This window comes from Rhinoraja longicauda, chromosome 1 (genome assembly GCF_053455715.1).
Source record: "Rhinoraja longicauda isolate Sanriku21f chromosome 1, sRhiLon1.1, whole genome shotgun sequence".
Taxonomy (NCBI): domain Eukaryota; kingdom Metazoa; phylum Chordata; class Chondrichthyes; order Rajiformes; family Arhynchobatidae; genus Rhinoraja; species Rhinoraja longicauda.
In genome coordinates, this window is record NC_135953.1 from 92,058,773 (window position 1) to 92,079,590 (window position 20,818).

Genomic DNA, 20,818 nt, shown 5'->3' on the forward strand with positions numbered 1-20,818 from the left:
GAATTGTTGGCAATATTTTCCCGAGGAAATTGAAGCTCTCAACCATCTTCACTTCAGCATCATCCATACAGATTGGGATGTGCATTCCACTCCATCCTGAAGTTGGTGATCAGCATCTTAGTTTTGCTGATATTGTGGAAAAGGTTGTAGTCTTGACACCACACTATTTAGCTTTCTACCTCCTTCCTGTACTTGGTTTTGTCATTGTTTGAAATCTGGCCCACTGAGGTGGTGTCATCTGCAAAATTGTAAATGGAGTTAGAACATAATTTTGGATATTAATCTCGATGGAGGAATTTTTTATTTATACTTAGTTCAAATGGATATTGTATTAAAATTCAAACTATATATTGAGTTTTTTGTGACAATGCTATTATATTTTATTCTTTATATATCGTGTTTTCATCGAAAGCAGCCTTAAATTTATAAAATCACATTTGTATTCAGAAAAGGGGTGCTGCAAAGTCCACTGAAATCTATATATTAATAATAGAAGAATAATTTATAAGATTCATAAGTCTATAGATTAAAATGTCTGCAATATTCAATTTCAAAAAATATGATTTGTACGGTTTGCATTGCTCATATAATAATAGAATTCTCTCAGCATCCATAGCTCCAGGGGTCAGTTAAAAATGAATTAGGTGTCAGATTTCATTTGTTATTAAGAATGAATACTATTTCTATTTCCATGGTGATGACAATGAAAATGTCAGGATATATGGTGCTCCTTTCAAATGAAACCGTAATGCACGCAGCACCTTAGTTAAAATTTGGATTCAAAATTTAGCTTCTGGGATTAAGGTTTAGAAGTTGCCTTTTTAAATAGGCAACCATTTCAAACTCTGAGTACATAACCATTCCCAAAATATTCAATGCATGTTTGTTTAGTCATATATTGAATATATTGAATAACAGTTTTGATGAGGCTTCAGATGCAATTCAGAAATAAATAAAAACTAAGGAGCCTCAGTAAAATCTCACTGAACAAAACTTTCAATGTCTTCTCATCTTATAAAGATGTTCTGTTGGCATTTCCTGCCAAAGTCAAGGGATAGATGGTGGTATCACTTTCCTCATGGAGCGACCTGTTCACAATAAGGGGAGAGGACTGGAGTGATAGCTTTATCAGTGAAGTCAAGTCAAGTCAAGTCAAGTTTATTTGTCACATACACATACACGATGTGCAGTGAAATGAAAGTGGCAATGCCTGCGGATTGTGCACAAAAAAGAATTACAGTTACAGCATATAAATAAGTTAATAAAGTTAATATAGTGTAGACAAAATTTAGTCCCTGGAGTTATAAAAGTTGACAGTCCTGATGGCCTGTGGGAAGAAACTCCCTCTCGTCCTTTCCGTTTTCACAGCGTGACAGCGGAGGCGTTTGCCTGACCGTAGCATCTGGAACAGTCCGTTGCTGGGGTGGCAGGGGTCCCTCATAATCTTACTTGCTCTGGATCTGCACCTCCTGATGTATAGGTCCTGCAGGGGGGCGAGTGTAGTTCCCATGGTGCGTTCTGCCGAACGCATTACTCTCTGCAGGGCCATCCTGTCCTGGGCAGAGCTGTTCCCAAACCAGACTGTAATGTTGCCGGACAGGATGCTCTCTACAGCCCCAGAGTAGAAGCAATGAAGGATTCTCAGAGACACTCAGAGAAGCTCCTATTGTGCTTGTTTGGAATCTTAGAAATAAGAACACGTGGGGAAAGTGCTAGCCGTAAGGATCTGGATTTTGTGACAAGGCATTTGGTTCGATTCAACAAACATGACTCAAACAGGAGAGAGGAGTGATAGTAAAGGAAAATATAGTTTTAAATGAAGCGTCATGAAACCACACAATCAATGTGATTTATGATTAATTATTTATTGATATCTTGTAAGAGTGTCCTGTTCAGTTAATGTTGCATTTTAGGTCCAGTGTTGTATGAAATTAACATATCTCATTCCTTATCTCAAAAAAGTGAAATTGGAACATAGAAAGTTACAGTGAGTGGAAGTAATTGCATTTTGTGAAAAATACACTCCTGGAGATACATCGTTGTTGCAAAAATTACAAATTATAATAAATATAGGATACAATTATACCTTGATTTTTTTTGTGACTAATATTTATGAGCAAAAAAGAAAATGCCATCATATTTTATTGTCTTTTAATTTTATAGATTTTTTTTTCTGTTCTGATAGATTCGGAATAAAGTTTGCCTCGTGGATACTTTATTCAAAGGCCTCATCACTTGGTGTGTTGTAGCATTTGTTCATATTAAGTTGTATTTCATGTACAGATTACAGACTACAAAAAAACAATCCTTAATTATGGATTTGATGTAATAATAATGAAATATCTTCAGGACTGTGTTGAAGCAACAGACGCAACAACATGTTTGTGAAATGCCATTTGAATTTTCCGTTTTGTCTTTCAGACACATACCGGAGAGAAGGAAAAGATTTGTCCATACTGTGGACAGAAATTTGCTAGTAACGGAACCTTGCGTGTACACATTCGAAGCCATACAGGTACACACTCAACAGTATTATATATTTGTTCCATAAAAAATAGGAAGTATACTTGTGAGAGTTTGTGCCACATCTATTAGCAACTTTCAGTGGTTCTGTGGTAAACTGCTGGCCTTTGCCCCTGTAAATGTTTGCAACTTCACAACTTGGTTCACCCCAGTATCAAACATGGAAGTCCTGAAGGTGTGCACAGATTCTTTCAGCATATTTGACAGTATACTCTGCATTAAATTTGCTACAAGATCTAGAGCCCATGCATTTCATTGGACATGGAGCAGAAGTCCAGAAAATGAAAGAAATGTGAGTGAGGGCTTGATCAACCACAATAGAGGGGAAGCCACATTTCCCGAGAAAGAAGGCATTTCAGATGTCTTGGTATAGAAAGCCTCAACTGGAGCACAGATGCGGTGTAGACAGAGAAGGTGAGAGAAAGGGATATCATCCCTATTATCGGCTGCGTGGGAGGAGGCATAATCAAGATAGCTCTGGAAGTCAGTTGATTGATTGTAAATGTTGGTGGATGGTTTATCTCCTGAAGTGGAGACTCAGAGATTCAGGAAAGAGGGGGAGGTGTGTAGGAAGGAACTACAGATGCTGAGAGAGAGAAGTGTCAGAAAAGGCTCAAATGGATTTGAGGGAGGAGTGGAACTTCATAGCAAAGGTGAAAAAAGGCATCGATGCAGATAGTGATATAGCAGAGAAAGAGTTGGTGAGAGGTTCCTTTTGTTAGTAGAAAGTTAGATGAATTTGTTGTTCAGGGTACGGACAAGTTCTGCCAGGTGGATAGGAGCTGGTTAAATCATTGTTCCGGAAAGAAACAGATGGCCCCAAGACTTTCCCAATAAATAATAAAGCTGTGTGTTGAAGATGAAAGGTTGGTGGCCGAGGAATCGGAAGTTGCCAAAGTTCTAGAGGACATTCGAGATGTCCCTGATGTAGGAGGATGAAAACTGGGCAATAGCAGACAGGATAAAGTTGAGGTATGAGGAAATAAGTTCAGTGGAGCAAGAGCAGTTGATGTATGGGTCTACAGGTCAAGGTTTTCCGTATGAAATAGAAGTGGATAGTGCAGTGCAGGGCTGCCGCCAGGCCAGAAACTGTTTTGGGGAGATTTCCTGAAGTGTTGAGAGCTGTGATGGTCTGGGAAATGGTGGCATGATGTTTATTGTAAGGTTACAGCCCAGCCAAAGGGATAGGAATGTTTTGCACGGTTGAGTTCAGTTCACCAGGCCACCACACCACCACCCTTATCTGCGGGATAAAATAATAATTTCCACCTTACTCAACAAAATCTTGATCATATTCAAAATGGCGGCACGGTAGCGCAGCGGTAGAGTTGCTGCTTTACAGCGAATGCAGCGCCGAAGACTCAGGTTCGATCCTGACTACGGGTGCTGCACTGTAAGGAGTTTGTACGTTCTCCCCGTGACCTGCGTGGGTTTTCTCCGAGATCTTCGGTTTCCTCCCACACTCCAAAGACGTACAGGTATGTAGGTTAATTGGCTGGGTAAATGTAAAAATTGTCCCTAGTGGGTGTAGGATAGTGTTAATGTACGAGGATCGCTGGGCGGCACGGACTTGGAGGGCCGAAAAGGCCTGTTTCCGGCTGTATATATATGATATGATATGATAACTGGAAGAAATTATTGAATAAAACTCTTGGATTTCCATTATTTTTATCCTGCATGAATGATGAATATAAAAATTACATTTGCTTATAGGAAACAAATAAGAAAATCGATGTGGATGTAGCATCCAGCCGAGAGTTTGCAAGGCCACTTTGTTGGGCCATGATATTTGGCTGACACGCAATTAATAAAACTTAAATCTGAAAATTCAATTAATTGCAAATGGAGCAAAAAACCCAAGATTTTTTTGCATTAGAATAATTAAGTAATATATGATAAACAAAACAATTCTCATTGCATTCAGCATAAATAATCATATTGCTTGTGTATCGAGAAAAAGCAGGCAACAAGAACCCTATGACAATGAGAAAATAGAACAGTGCAGCACAGCAACTGGCCCTTTGGCCCACAAAGCCTGTACTAAACATGATACCAAATTAAACTAATCTCTCTGTCTGCACTTATTCACAAAATGCTGGAGTAACTCAGCAGGTCAGGCAGCATCTCAGGAGAGAAGGAATGGGTGACGTTTCGGGTCGAGACCCTTCTTCAGACTGATGTCAAGGGGGCGGGACAAAGGAAAGATATAGGTGGAGACAGGAAGATAGAGGGAGAACTGGGAAGGGGGAGGGGAAGAGAGGGACAGAGGAACTATCTAAAGTTGGAGAAGTCAATTCTCCTGAGATGCTGCCTGACCTGCTGAGTTACTCCAGCATTTTGTGAATAAATACCTTTGATTTGTACCAGCATCTGCAGTTATTTTCTTACACTCTCTGTCTGCACTTGATCTATATCTGTCTATTTCCCGCATATTCAAGTGCCTATATAAAAGCCTGTTAAAAACAGTTATCTGTTTCATGATCCTTGCTGACCCATTTTTGTACCATAAAATTCACCCTGGGTGGTCCCGTACACTATTAATATAATGATAGGAAAATCTACTCTATCAAAGCAGAGTAACGTAAGAGTGGCCAGTAGACTACCCCATTGTATACCTGCATGCGAGGATTAAATTGCAGGCATTTGGTTTTATGCACCAAACATTAGTAACATTTTACTCAAATACTGTTCTTGGCACAAACTATCAAGACTCATGAGCTCCTATTAGAAATTTAGCAGACCCCAAGATGAATGGTTTATCAATTCCAAGAGCCTGAAAGGCACTCTCATGATGTAAGTTGTATGTGAGAGAGTGAATATCTATCTATTGTTGCAAATCCACAGGGGTTACAGTTCAGGCTTTGCGAAGTGCTGGCAGGCTGCAATGGAAAAAAATGAACTTATAATCAGAAAGGTTTAAAAAAATATATATATATTGATTGCAATGAATGAACTGGTCCATGAAAGGGCCAAAGCTTATGTATTCAAGTCAAGTCAAGTCAATTTTATTTGTCACATACACATAAATGTGCAGTGAAATGAAAGATTACCCACAGTCCAACAATAAGAGCAATAAAAATAAGCAATAACACACACAATCAAACAAAAAGAAACATCCATCACTGTGAGTCTCCTCCAGTCACCTCCTCACTGTGATGGAAGGCCAGAATGTCTTTTTTCTTCCCCCTGCCGTCTTCTCCCACGGTCAGGCTGTTGAAGTTGCCACGTTCCAGGCCGCGCCGGACATAAAACAAAGGTAATTAAAGTAATAAAATGTTAATGCCAAGAAATTCAACCAGGCAATAAACACATTTATATGGCAAATATAGCATAAAACATTCAACTTCCAAAATTTGATTTCAGTAAAATCAGTGAAACCAAGTTTGGGAACTGGAGTGCAGCATACTAATTCTACTCTAAAGGCACCCTCGGACCATGTTTCAGAATTAAGTATATGGATAAATATATTTCTAACTATAATTAGGAAAGTACGAGCCGATCACAGAAATGAGTGTTAAGTGAATTTTAAGCAAAAATCGAGGAAAACAGATCTCTGTTTAGGTTGTGAGGATTTGAGTATGGGAGCAGGGAGGTTCTGCTGCAGTTGTACAGGGCCTTGGTGAGACCGCACCTGGAGTATTGTGTGCAGTTTTGGTCTCCTAATCTGAGGAAAGGCATTCTAGCCTTAGAGAGAGTACAGAGAAGGTTCACCAGATTGATCCCTGGGATGGCAGGACTTTCATATGAAGAAAGACTGGATAGACTGGGCTTATTCTCGCTGGAATTTAGAAGACTGAGGGGGGATCTTATTGAAACATATAAAATTCTTAAGGGGTTGGAGAGGCTATATGCGGGAAGATTGTTCCCGATGTTGGGGAAGTCCAGAACCAGGGGTCACAGCTTAAGGATAAGGGGGAAGTCTTTTAGGACCGAGATGAGAAAACATTTCTTCACACAGAGAGTGGTGAGTCTATGGAATTCTCTGCCGCAGAAGGTAGTTGAGGCCAGTTCATTGGCTATATTTAAGAGGGAGTTAGATGTGGCCCTTATGGCTAAAGGGATCAGGGGTATGGAGAGAAGGCAGGTACAGGTTACTGAGCTGGATGATCAGCCATGATCATATTGAATGGCGGTGCAGGCTCGAAGGGCCGTATGGCCTACTCCTGCACCTATTTTCTATGTTTCCATGTATATGGCATCTGCTCTAATAGAACAATCAGGTGCTCTCTTCACTGGAAGAGTTACATGTTGAATGAAAATCGTCTATAGATATTTGTTAATTACTTTTGCTTCCAGTACAAATGTAAAGAAAGCTCTATGGTAGTTAATGTAGCCATTTATTTCAGTGAACATGAAGTTCTAATCTGCTGTTGGGTGTGCTTTTAAGAACAGAATATTAAATATTTAGTGAATATTTTCATTAAAACGAAAAATACAACTTTTATTCAGCAAGATATGTTCTACGGGTTTTTATGTAATCATTTCTTTCAATGTAATAGCACACATTTTCAAGTCATTTCTACTGTTTAAGTGTGTTGGATCATATTCACATTTATTAAGACTGATTGATGTTGTCCAGTGTTTACAAACTCGCTGTATTCAACATATGTATTTAATCTAATTTACTTAAGCTGTATCATGCCTGTCAGCCACCAGCAGCTGCTAAGATGAAAGCTGTTTACGTGTCCAGTAAAGTGTTTCTAAACAGAGTGACATAAGGCACCAAAAATATTAGTGACTTCAGCAATTCCATGTCAAGTTGTGTTGCAGGAAATATGTTAACAGTCTTGAACTCCATATGGGTCCAGATGCATCAAATTTGCTTTGTTCTGTTCAATTTTTTATTTCTCTTGTATTGAATACAGATCTGAAATAGTCTTCCTGCAAGGTTTAGACAAAGGATAAAATATCCAACAAAGGATAACGTATATAAATAAAAAACAGATATAGGAATATTTCACTTTTTCATCTGTTCAGTATCTTTATGCAGAACCAGTATGTCTGTATCAGATACATTTTACTTAAGTAAATGAAGTAGACACTGGAGATCAATGGAGACACTTAGGGACCCAACACTGTTAAACTGCATCATAATGCACAAACAACTTTGAAAATAATGTAGCCAGTTAATCTTTTAAATCCTACTTCAGAGTTATTAACAAGGGGTCACAGTTTAAGGATAAGGGGGAAGTCTTTTAGGACCGAGATGAGAAAGTTTTTTTTCACACAGAGAGTTGTGAATCTGTGGAATTCTTTGCCACAGAAGGTAGTTGAGGCCAGTTCATTGGCTATATTTAAGAGGGAGTTAGATGTGGCCCTTGTGGCTAAAGGGATCAGGGGGTATGGAGAGAAGGCAGGTACGGAATACTGAGTTGGATTATCAGCCATGATCATATTGAATGGCGGTGCAGGCTCGAAGGGCCGAATGGCCTACTCCTGCACCTATTTTCTATATTTCTATGTTTCTATGTTATTAAAATGATAAAACTGTAAGTTCCACTTCCATTACATTGCTGTCCCTTTCGTGCTGTTAGATCTAAATGCTGTAACTCCCTCTCTGACTGCATTGGAAGTGTGTCCATGAGAAGGATAGCTCAAGAAGGTGTGTTACCACCAACTTTCTTGAATGCAGCTGGCAATTCGCAATAAATTATGGGCTTTCTCAAAGATGTCCACATCCCAAAACAAAATAGTTGCACAAATTAATTTCTTAGGCTTGGTCTGCTGGCAGCAAATCAGTGTCTGCTGACACAAATCTGAGACCAATGCATTGAATATTACTACTTTCCTGAGACTTGCTTGCCTTCAGAACTCCAGCTGTGACAGGTCCTCATACAGGTAAGTTTGCAGATTGCATGCATCCCCTGAAATGATGCATGAATATTGCGCACAGCCAAATAAATGGCACGACTGTTATTTTAACACACATTTCCTTAAGCCATCCATTTGCTCAAGCAGGATCGGTGCTTGTGGCTGCAAGTGATTGACTACCTTCATCATTGCGTTTTCAGTTGTGCACTCTGCCTCTCATCTGGTGGATAGATTGTGGTGAGAGAGTTAGAAGTTGGAACTGCATGTTTCCAGCAGAAAGTAAATTGGAAGGTATAGTGGGAGAAGGGGAATGTGCTTTATGATTCGGATGATTACTTATAAGCATGCAATCATCTTCAATTGTCCTAATATCAGCTGCACTAGCCAGCATTTTGTTGGCTGACCTCAGCGGGTGAAGGGGTTGAAGCCAGGTTTGTCCTCTGGTCATGTGTTGCTGCAAGTGTTGGTAATATAATGTCTTTAAGAGAGAAGGAAGTTTACTTGTGAGCATCAGGCTGTGAATCTGGATGATGTTTCTTTTCTGTTGGGAATGAGTGGAATCTGTTAGTTTGGATATGAAGGTTAGAGTGTCAGTGTGTGATGGTGTAATAGACAAATGAATGTCAGTTAAAACACCGCAGTGATGCAGCTGGTAGAACTGCTGCATCACAGCTCCCGAGACCCAGGTTCGACTCTGACCTCAGGTACTATCTGTCGAAAGTCAAGAGTATTTAGTTTATTTGGACTTTAGACTTTAGAGATACAGTGCGCTTTGACCCACCGAGTCCGCGCTAACAGGCATTCACCCCCTACAGTGGCACTAACCTACACACTAGGGACAATTTACAATCATTATGAAGCCAATTAACCTACAAACATATATGTCTTTGGGCTGTGGGAGGAAACCGGAGCACCCAGAGGAAACTCACGCGGTCACGGGGAGAAAGGACAAACCATAATATCGTAGTTAGGATCAAACTCGGGTCCCTGGCACTGTTAGGCAGCAACTCTACTGCTGCGCCACTGTGCCGTCCTAGTAGTCATATGTAATGAACAATTAAACTCTTACAGCATCAGAACAAGCCTGTAAACACAATAAACATAGATAATATATAATAAACAAAAATTCAAGAAATTTTTCTTTAATAAATCTGTGTGGAGTTTGTGTGTTCTCCCTGTGACCACAAAGGTTTCCTCTGATTGTTCCAGTTTCCTCCCAAATCCTAAAGACGTGCAGGTTTGTAAGTTAATTGGACTCTAAGTTCCCCTTAATGTGTAGGAAGTGGATGAGAAAGCGGGATATCATCGAACTAGTGTGAATCGATTGTCAGTATGGACTAGGTGGGCTGAAGGGTCTATTTCCATGCCATATCTCTAAACTAAATTAAACTAAAAGACTCCTGGATAATAGAGATTGAAGGCAGGTGAGGGATGAAGCAATGCTAGACAAATATTGAAAGTGGATGAGATTGCTTTTGGGACATAAAGCTTGTCAACTAGGTTTGCAGATCCACATCAGAAATTTGGGGTTCCACTCTTGCCTGTAATCAACTGAAACTTTTACATTTAGAGCCTTGTGCAATGGCTTGCATCAGTAATTACAGTCACCGATCACTTCCCTTTTGGAGTTTCTGGAATTGCTTCAGTCAGCAATGACTAGCATCATCTGGCATTCGCCACTCAAAATCCTAGCCCAGGAATGCATAATATGAAATTAAGAAATAGAAGCAAGAATAGGCCTTTCAGTCTCTTGAGTCCACTCCATTGTTCAACAAGACCACGGCTAAACCTACTCAGACACCAATTTCCTGCCTTATTCCCACACCACTTGATTCTTATAACATCCAGAAAATTATCAATCTCTGTTCTGTATACGATCAATCAGCTTTTATTCGTATATTGGCCGTGTACATTTGGGTATGCAAAAAAATAATTTAACTGCCTTGTCACATGTGTCAATAAAGTATTCCATTCCATTCCTTGGTTGCCACCATCCATTTGATCCTTTGCTGTCTTATAACAGCTTATATTCATCTGGTTCAATTCTTGAATGCTCACTTATAATCTAAGTTTTATAAGAAGATTTGATAAATTCATATCACTTAAAAGGATTTCAGGATTAATTCTGATGTAACAAATAATCATAGCTTATAGGTTTGAACACTGAACATACTTGGGAACATAGAAAAATTACTTCTTTAGTTTATCTTATAATTTTACTTTTATGTTTAGAACATGCTATGAGCGTGTTTTATCTCAATCCTACAATTTTGTTTGTCTCACTTGCTAAGCTGTTTTTGGCGAGGAATGTAGAATGCAGAGGGTGTGGAAAATGCTGCTTACCTGATAACAGACAGAACTAAAGAGAAGAATGTGAAGCTAGCCAAGTTCAATCCTTCCATCAGCCATGGATGGTCTATCTTTATCAAAGAATCGATCTCATATTTAATCTTCTGTGGAAAAGTCTGTGTTAATGTTATATCTCTCATCTTCATTGGTGACACCCTGTTCTCTTGTCTGGCATGTAAGAAACAACATGTTCTGCATCATATCTGATCCTCGCCATAAATATAAAATCCTATTCACAACTGGATCCTTTAGATAAGTTTCATTTTCTGAGACCCTGTGCCACAATTCTGCTGCTCATTTGGTGGTGTAAAGGTTTTGATTATCTTCTCACGTGAAAAAGGGAAACCTGCTCCTACTTTTGATACGATTCAGAGCAGAGTGCTCTGGCATATTTTGAGAATTGAAACTGCCCAAAAAAGAGGCAATTTTTTGTTTTAAAATGACTAAAAGGACATGTTAACAAACAAGAGTCAAGGGTGTTTATTTACCATGTGTGCTGAGAATGGATCAAATAAATTCTTATTTGCTGCAGGTTTACAGGCATATTGGCAGGACTGTCGTATGTTGAAGGACTGGAGCGACTAGGCTTGTATACACTGGAATTTAGAAAGATGAGAGGGGATCTTATCGAAACATATAAGATTATTAAGGGGTTGGACACGTTAGAGGCAGGAAACATGTTCCCAATGTTGGGGAGTCCAGAACAAGGGGCCACAGTTTAAGAATAAGGGGTAGCCCATTTAGAACGGAGATGAGGAAAAACATTTTCAGTCAGAGAGTTGTAAATCTGTGGAATTCTCTGCCTCAGAAGGCAGTGGAGGCCAATTCTCTCAATGCATTCAAGAGAGAGCTCGATAGAGCTCTTAAGGATAGCGGAGTCAGGCGGTATGGGGAGAAGGCAGGAACGGGGTACTGATTGAGAATGATCAGCCATGATCACATTGAATGGTGGTGCTGGCTCGAAGAGCTGAATGGCCTACTCCTGCACCTATTGTCTATTGTCTATAACATAACAAATAAATATGCCTTAAACAATAATACAGTAAATTATCAGTGATACTGGGTAACCTGTGCAATCCCTAAAAAGTCCGTAGTCGTTTGTTGCTGAGGTACGGTCGTGGTTAGAGTTGTGCAGTGTGGTTCAAGAGCTCGATGGTTGATGGCAAGCATCAGTGATGTATCAGTTCTCAGGCTCTTGTACATTTTTCCCAATGGTAGCTTTGAGGTTTGGATGCTTAGCGGAACATGTTTGTTAGGCAGGTGGGCAGAATTTTGAAGAGTATATCTTGATGTCAAGGTTCTCTACACATGGCGTGTGACTTTAATGTCATATTGTGTGTTCTTTTGGTTTCCTCCCCTGAAGCCAGGAATAACTTCATTTAAGATGGGTAGGAGTCCAGGCAAGCTTTGATAATTGCATCGTCATAGTCATACAGCGTGGAAACTGGCTCTTCCGCCCAACTTGCCGACACTGACCAACATGTCCAATTACACTAGTCCCACCTGCCTGCATTTGGTCCATATTCCTCTAAACCTATCCTATCCATATCCTGTCTAAATGTTTCTGAAGCGTTGTGATGGTACCTATGTTGTATAGTCCCATCATTGTGCGTAGTGTGTGAAGAAAGATTTAAATCCAAGAAATATGGGAGAATGAGGTATAATTATAAACAATTAAAGGGACTTAATTCAGGTCATGAGAGTGTCCTAGTCCACAACTCTAAGAGATTAGACTTTAGAGATATAGTGTGGAAACAGGCCCTCTGGGCCACCGTCTGCGTCGACCAGCGATCACCCCCATCAACTAGCACTGCACTATACGCTAGGGACAATTTACAATTTTTACCAAAGTCAATTAACCTACATACCTGTATGTCTTTGGAGTGTGGGAGAAGAGCAGAGAAAACACATGCGGTCACAGGGAGAATGTGTAAACTTCGTGCAGACAGCACCCGTAGTCAGGATTAAACCTGGGTCTCTGATGCTGTAAGGCAGCAGCTCTAGCGCTGCACGTCTGTGCCACCCATGAGAGTATAACGTGGAGGTGCAGGTTTTTTTATAGTGAGGGTTTTGGGGTATTTTGGGGCAGAGGAAGTACTTTACCTCCTGAGCCATAATGGGGGCTGCAAGACCTATCCTTGCCTCATTGGGAAATCTGGCACAGATGAAACAACATGTTACAGAATTGAATACAATTGAAGATAATTACAGGATAAAAAGAATTGTTATGGGATAGGATCTCTAATTATGGACAGCATTAAGTGCTGGTGAGAAACTAGGAAGTAAGGGAGAGCAATAGGCAGTATAAGTAAAACAAAGCCTCACATGAAAGAAGTAATTCAAGATATGAATTTGATTAAATTATCAGTGCCGTGACAACATACCGTAGTAATTTGGCTTGTCTTACTATCCAGAGATCTTCATGTCTCATTGTTTATAAATCACACCGTTTTTTTCATATAATTGATCCAAAATGTAATTACACTTATTGTAAGCATTATCAGTGTTGGACTTAAAAGTCATGGAAAGGCTATTTACAGTTGCATATGGAAAGTGAAAAAGACCCGTTTTGAATTTTCATGTCATATTTTTGTGTGAAATATAATGCAACAAGTTCTCGTGGTCCTGTGTTTTTCCCCGAATTCTGAACCGTTGATCTGACCATGTCTACAATGGCTCAGCTATTGCCATAGTGAAGGGGCTGGCTGAATCGCTTTGTTCCTTCATTGAGTAGACCTAAAATGGCAGACCAAGCAAAGATTTGAAACATTGAATTATAATAGATTTTAAAATTTGGAAGTTCCTTTGTGTGGTTGTTCGATGGTGGGTACATGGAATGAACTGCCAGAGGATTTAGTTGAGATAGGCACAAAAACAACATTTAAAAGATACTTGGACAGCAACACAGATAGGAAAGGTTGAGAGGGATATGAGCCAAATGCAGGCAAATGGGACTAGCTTAGATGGGGCATCTTGGTGACATGACAAGACGGGTTGAAGGGCCTGTTTCCATGCTGCATGACTTCATAAAAATATTTACTGGTGACATAGCAAGGTTTAACACCACTTCCGACACAGGGCCAGTAGAATTTCCACATGATGACTTATACCAATTTTATGGCAATAATGAAGTCACTGTGAACCATATTCACAGAATCACAGAGAGGTAACAACATGGAAGGAAATCACTCGCTCTTTCAGTTCACACCTGCACTTTGCAAGAATCCCATTAACCCCCCTCTCTTGCCCTTACCTCATTTCCCTGTAATGAATTTCCATCCAGATAGATATAGTGTTCTATTTTGAACAGTCCGGTTGAATCTGTCTCCTGAATTCCCCTTCGGCTTGCATTCTATACACTCACTGTATTTGAATTTACACCATTATGAAAAGTTTCTATCTGCTCTGCCTTAATGATTTTAAATATTCTATCAAGGCACAGTGGAGCAGCGGTAGAGTTGCTGACTTACAGTGCCACAGACCCGAGTTTAATCCTGATTACGGGTGCTGTCTTTGTGGAGTTTGTACATTCTCCTCGTGACCTTTGTGGGTTTTTCTCTGAGATCATCGGGTTCCTCTCCCACTGTAAATTGTCCCTAGTGCATGTAGGATAGTGTTCGTGTGCAGGGATTCCTCGTGGCCCTGTATCTCAAAACTAAACTAAAAAAACTAAACAACCCCAACTTCTTCAATTTTCCCACATAATTCAATTCCCTCATTCCGGGAATCATTCTAGAAAATACATTCTGTACCCACTGTAAGCGTTTTGCATCTTTTCTGATGTTTTCTCCGAGAAAACGGCTAGTCAGCATTTGTTTGCCAGATTAGGTTTCCTAAATCACTGAAGTGGATTATGGTAGAGGGCTTAGACAAACCCTTCTACTTTCTTGCACCAGATAAATGTCTTGGAAAATGGAATAGATTAAAGTGCTGTAATTACATCCTTTTCTTTAACTTACCGGGCATCTTTTGGAGGCAGTTCAAAGAGATAACGGATATTCTGTAGCCAATACTCTTTCCCACTGGTTCATCGTTATAAGTTTCCACAAATACTATAGATGACTATTAGTTACCATGGGGGCAGCAGATTCTCTTAATTCTGTCAGAACAGACTACTAGTAAGGTACATCCTTCATGGTTTGTACATACAAGAAGTGCACTGTATTGAATGTTGAGGATGCAAACATGCCGTTTGACCAACAGTCAATGTTTATTCTACACATTAGCTTCTTTCTCTCTCAGCATAAATTATACCTGTACCTTGTGATTAATTCATTTTATCAAAATGATTCAGATGTCCAGTGGTTTTAAAACCTCACTCATGACTCTACAAACACTTTTTTGTAAATCATATTCATAGCAACTTCCATCATTTCCTCATCTATTCTGTGAACTGTGTTGACAATGGAGTGAAATAATTGGTTCTGATTACGCAAGAACAGGACTTCATTTCTGTAATTAGTGACAGAGAATGCTGGAAATTTAGAGAATCAGGCAATCTGCAAAGGGAAAAATATGGAAATGTTTCAGTTTGATGACTTTCCAGCAGGATTATGAAATCTTAACTTTGTTTCTTGCTCCACAGTTACTGCCTGACCTGCCCAGTACTTCCATCTTTTTTTTGTCTTTGCATTAGAATTCCACCATTTTCTACACTTCCGGTTTGCAGCATCTGTCATTACTTTACAAGGCTGTGGGTGTGAATCAAACAGAGCATGCTCCTTTTGGCGGAAAGACCGCCTGGTCTTTGAAGTACGCTTGTCTACCCTGGGTTTATCAGTAGGTGAATTAAAAAAAGAGAGAAATGAAAACAATGTGAGATTTCTGTCAGGAGTGGGTCTCCTTTGTCTCCACTGTGATCCCAACTGCCAACAAGCTGCTTGACATTATCTATATCTGTAAGAGATTAGCCTTCTCTGACCTGGTTTGTTGGGTATTCACAGCTGCCAGCCTCTGGGGAGTGGCTCGATCAAGCCCTGCTGTTTTGAAAGATGAAGTTTGAAAAAAATGATGCTCTTTAATCTTTTATGTGCAGATTTGGCGTAATTGTTTAATAACTGACATATGTCTCTTAAACCTCTTCATCTGTAATAAAATGACCCTATGGAAGAAAATAAATAAATTTCTTCTCTCTGGTGTGGAAAATGGCAAAAGCATTACCTGGAAATCAGAGTTCTTCTGGTGTAAGTGACTGAGTGTGTCCAACAATCAATTTCAGACTTTTCAAATCAACATCCCAGTGTCTATAGGTTGAGTAGAACACAATAAGACAAAACTTTCCTATAGATAGACACAAAAAGCTGGAGTAACTCAGCGGGGCAGGCAACATCTCTGGAGAGAAGGAATGGGTGACGTTTTGGGTCAAGGCCCTTCTTCCTCAAAACTTTCCTATAATCAGTTATTCATGGCCATATCAGGTTTATGAATGATTAACAGGTTATAAGAAAGTGTTGTCTTCATCATGTTTAATATCTTCCACACTAGTTGAATAATTTCAACAGAAACATCATGTTAATCCACTATGATCAAGTGTAGGTTGCACCTGCAAAATGCTTATATCTCTGGCATAAATGCAACAAAGCCAGTGCCAACCACTCTGCTTATCACATTAGAGCAAACTCACAGTGCTATTTTGTGATTTACTAGCACTGATTGAAACCATGATCATACCTCTCGAAGATGTATGGTGGTGGAGTTTGTTCAACAGATTGTGGGTGAGAATAGGCACCCTGTTTTTTTACGAAGTTGTGGAAGTCGATGAGATATAGCAGCAATTTTCTACAATTACCATCCCATGCTGACAGATCTAACATGAAATACAATTACACATCTAGAATATGCCTGGGACAAAGTAAATACTTATTATGGTTCATCCTTTCTTTACAATGCTAATTTTAAAAGGTATTTTTTACAAATGGACCAAATGTCTTTTGACCTGTTCTTTGACTAGATAGCACGCAAACAAAAGTTTTTCACTGTACCTCGGTACGCGTGACAATAATAAACTAAATCTAAAGCTGAATCTTATATATGCTTTGTATGATTTGATACATCTAAGATCATATAAAATATCATTTATGTTTAGTTCATTCTGAAAGATTACATGCACTGTAATGCGGCTAGTAGAGTTGCTACCTCAATCTCCAGTGATCTGGGTTCAATTCTGATCTCCAGTGCTCTGGCAGAGTTCCACAATCATCCTGTGACTGTGTGCGTATCTATTGGGTGCTCCAGTTTCCTCCACATCCGGAAGACATGTGGATTGGTGTGTAATTGGTCACTATAGTGTGAGGTGAGGGATGAAATGTGGTGAGAATGAAAAAAAATGATTGGGTGTAAGATTTGTGTAAATGGGTGCTTGAGGGGTGGGGCAGACTCAGTGGGCAGAAGGACATGTTTCGGTTGTGTAGGATACCCTGACTTAAAATTAACATTGATTTCTTCTGCACCCAAGAGAATATACCGTGGACAAACACCATGACGATGACTGTTTTGCTTATTACCCCTCACCACTCCAAACTTGGTATGCAGCTTCAAAGCCCTATAATGGATGACTGAACCTAGGGGGATGTTGTGTTCGGGGACAAGGCGGCTCACCAGGGGTGGGAGTAAAGAGGCAGCATCGGTGGAGGTGGAGTGGATTCTCAGAGCTCTGAGGTTTCTTGGACACATCATAACCTGGGTTTGGATGGTTGCGCTGAAGAGGGAGTGAAACTCTGCAGTGAAGGATGCTGATCAGGAGCAATACCCTCATGGGATTGAGGGGTTGGATAGGATGGTGGTGCTTAGGGTTAGGGGAGCATTGAGGTTCCTGGAATGTGGGGGATTAATTATTTGTTAAGGACAGTAATTATTTTCCAACTCACCTGCACCACAGATATTTGAACATTGCCTCCATTTTCAGTGCCCACCAAAAAGGATCTAAGAGTGTGTGCTTACAAGTCAGGTTACAATAATCAGTGCGTAGGGAGGAACTACAAATGCTGGTTTAAACTGAAGGCAGACACAAAAGGTGGGAGTAATTCAGCAGGTCAGGAAGCAACTCAGGATAAAAGGAATAGGTGATGTTTTGGGTCAAGACCCTTCCTCGGAATGACAGTCGGGGGAAAGGGGAACTGGAGATGAAAATGACTGTTTTTTGTGCACTGGTGAACTAAAGTCCCAATGGGAAAACAAGGTTGCCCCAAATTGTTCACATGAGTTTGCACCCCACTCAAAGCGGAGCTTTGTGCAGAGAATGACTTCAGGTGTACAATGAGCAAAGTGTCCAGTGGGCTGATGCAAAGTGACCAATATGTCAGTAATTCAATGCAGTAAGATTTATAAATCTTCAACTTCATATGGGGAAACATTCTATCACTTATCACAAAAAATCTTAGGCATTGTAATTTCTCAAGGGTCAAGAATATGTTTTTTATTTGTCATATGTCCCAGATAGAACAATGAAATTCTTACTTGCAGCAGCACAACAGAATATGTGATTTCTAAGCATTTACTTGCTGTACAATGGAATGAAAATATCTACTTTCTGATCTTATGTCTGTTGAAGGAAAGTGCACAGGAATGTAACTCGGAAATTGGTTGGTTGTTGCATGAAAACCATTATTTTAAAAAATGTCCTTCAACATTATCATTAAGAAATGAATGGCAAAATCAGCAAGTTGGGTGGGGTGCAGGATCTCAAACTACTTTCAAAATGATATTTTCAAAATATTACAACTTGTGGATCTGGTGGGTGTAAATGTGTCAACAAGGGGTAGTGTGCAGTTTTGGAGTATCTTACTGTAAATTAAGTAAAGGCCATGAGATTCTAATGTGAAGTAGAAGATTTATAAATCCTACTGCATTGCATTACTGACTTCAGTCTGTTGAGGATAAATGTATGCAGGGTTAAAATGGTTATATCTGAAAATATGTTAAATATTCTGAATTCTCACAGTGGGTCAATTAAAATCTCTGGGGATACTTAAAAACAATATCTGGCAGCCGGCTGTCCTTGTTCTGGTGATTTACTGACTGATACAAATGTTAAATCCTGTTGAAAAAAGGTAAGAGGAATTCCTTTAGATAGAATTCCTTACACTTGTCTCTTTAATCTGATCAATCAAGCTGTTGTGCCTGGAGCAAGTCATGGTACCAGCCAGTAATCATGTTTTATTATGCCAAAACCTTTTAAATCTTTGCAGCCAAAATAGTTTACAAATTTACCAACAAGAAAGTAATCTTCCAAACATTTTAGTCCAGATATAGCTAGTTGCTATATGCTACCATAAAATCAAAAATAATATGTTTAATAGTTTAATGGACATATCAATGAAAGTGGTTGCAACAACTGTAAAATGTATAAATTTATTGATAAGTGAAGAGTTATGTTCATTGAAATAAGAACAGCTGAAATTGTATCTTGTGTTGAACTTTGAAAAATGTGAAAAACCGGAATTGAGTAAAAATACATTTACTTTTAAGCATGTTATTATTCAGATTTCTAAAAGACACGTGCCTTCAAGCAATACATTACATGAGTAACAGGTGCTTCCTTGGCAGGATATTACCATTTACATTGGTCATGTATGCTAGAAAATGCTGAATGTAAATATATTTTAGATTATATGAAAGGTGTATTAGAGGTACTGGCAGAATTAATTACCAGTTATAATTTTCACTGTATCGGTCAATCAAGGGTAAATTTGTATATTTGCTGTTGTTAATTTTGCATGAGCAGGAAATGAAATCAGGAATTCAGGCACATATTGCCACCCACAATTGTATATCCATGACAGATACGTTCATGGGGAATGGTGCACAACGTTCTAACAAAGGCTGCACACACATATAGTGCCCTCTATATGTTGGGACAAAGACCCATCATTTATTTATTTGCCTCTGTACTCCACAATTTGAGATTTGTAATACAAAAAAATTACATGTGGTTAAAGTGCACATTGTCATATTTTATTAAAGGGTATTCTATACATTTTGGTTTCACCATGTAGAAATTACAGCTGTGTTTATACATTGTCCCCCCATTTCAGGGCACCATAATGTTTGGGACACATGGCTTTACGGGTGTTTGTAATTGCTCAGGTATGTTTAATCGCCTCCTTAATGCAGGTATAAGAGAGTTCTTAGCACTCAGTCTTTCCATCACCTTTGGAAACTTTTATTGCTGTAGATAAACATGTGGACCAAAGTTGTGCCATTGAAAGTCAAAGAAGCCATTATGAGACTGAGAAACAAGAATAGAACTGTTAGAGACATCAGCCAAACATTAGGCTTACCAAAATGAACTGCTTGGAACATCATTAAAAAGAAAGGGAGCACTGGTGAGCTTACTAATCGCAAAGGGACTGGCAGGCCAAGGAAAACTTCCACAGCTGATGACAGAAAAATTATCTCTATAATAAAGAAAAATCTCCAAACACCTGTCCGACAGATCAGGAGTCAGGTGTAGATTTGTCAATGACCACTGTCCGCAGAAGACTTCATGAACAGAAATACAGAGGCTACACTGCAAGATGCAAACCACTGGTTAGTCGCAAAAATAGGATGGCCAGGTTACAGTTTGCCAAGAAGTACTTAAAAGAGCAATCACAGTTCTGGAAAAAGGTCTTGTGAACAGATGAGACAAAGATTAACTTATATCAGAGTGATGGCAAGAGCAAAGTATGGAGGAGAGAAGGAACTGCCAAAAATCCAAAGCATACCACCTCATCTGTGAAACATGGTTGCAGGGGGTGTTATGGCCCGGGCATGTATGGCTGCTGAAGGTACTGGCTCACTTATCTTCATTGATATCACAACTGTTGATGGTAGTAGCATAATGAATTCTGAAGTTTATGGACACATCCTATCTGCTCAAATTCAAACAAATGCCTCAAAACTCATTGGACGGCAGTTCATTCTACAGCAAGCCAAATGATCCCAAACATACTGCTAAAGCAACAAAGGAGTTTTTCAAAGCTAAAGAATGGTCAATTCTTGAGTGGCCAAATCAATCACCCGATCTGAACCCAATTGAGTATGCCTTTTTTATATGCTGAGCGTGCCTTTTACATGCTGAAGAGAAAGCTGAAGGGGACGAGCCCCCAAAACAAGCATAAGCTAAAGATGGCTGCAATACAGACCTGGCAGAGCA

At 39.5% G+C, this 20,818-nt stretch overlaps 1 protein-coding gene across 3 annotated transcripts in view; it reads left to right on the top strand.

The window, feature by feature from the left end:
* Positions 1-20,818, top strand: part of prdm5 (PR domain containing 5) — a 243,768-nt gene that overhangs the window by 147,393 nt on the left and 75,557 nt on the right. For all 3 annotated transcript variants that reach the window (XM_078411286.1, XM_078411294.1, XM_078411303.1), the window contains one exon: positions 2,422-2,515. In XM_078411286.1, coding sequence (XP_078267412.1) covers positions 2,422-2,515 — 94 coding nt within the window. The remainder of the gene's footprint in view (positions 1-2,421; positions 2,516-20,818) is intronic.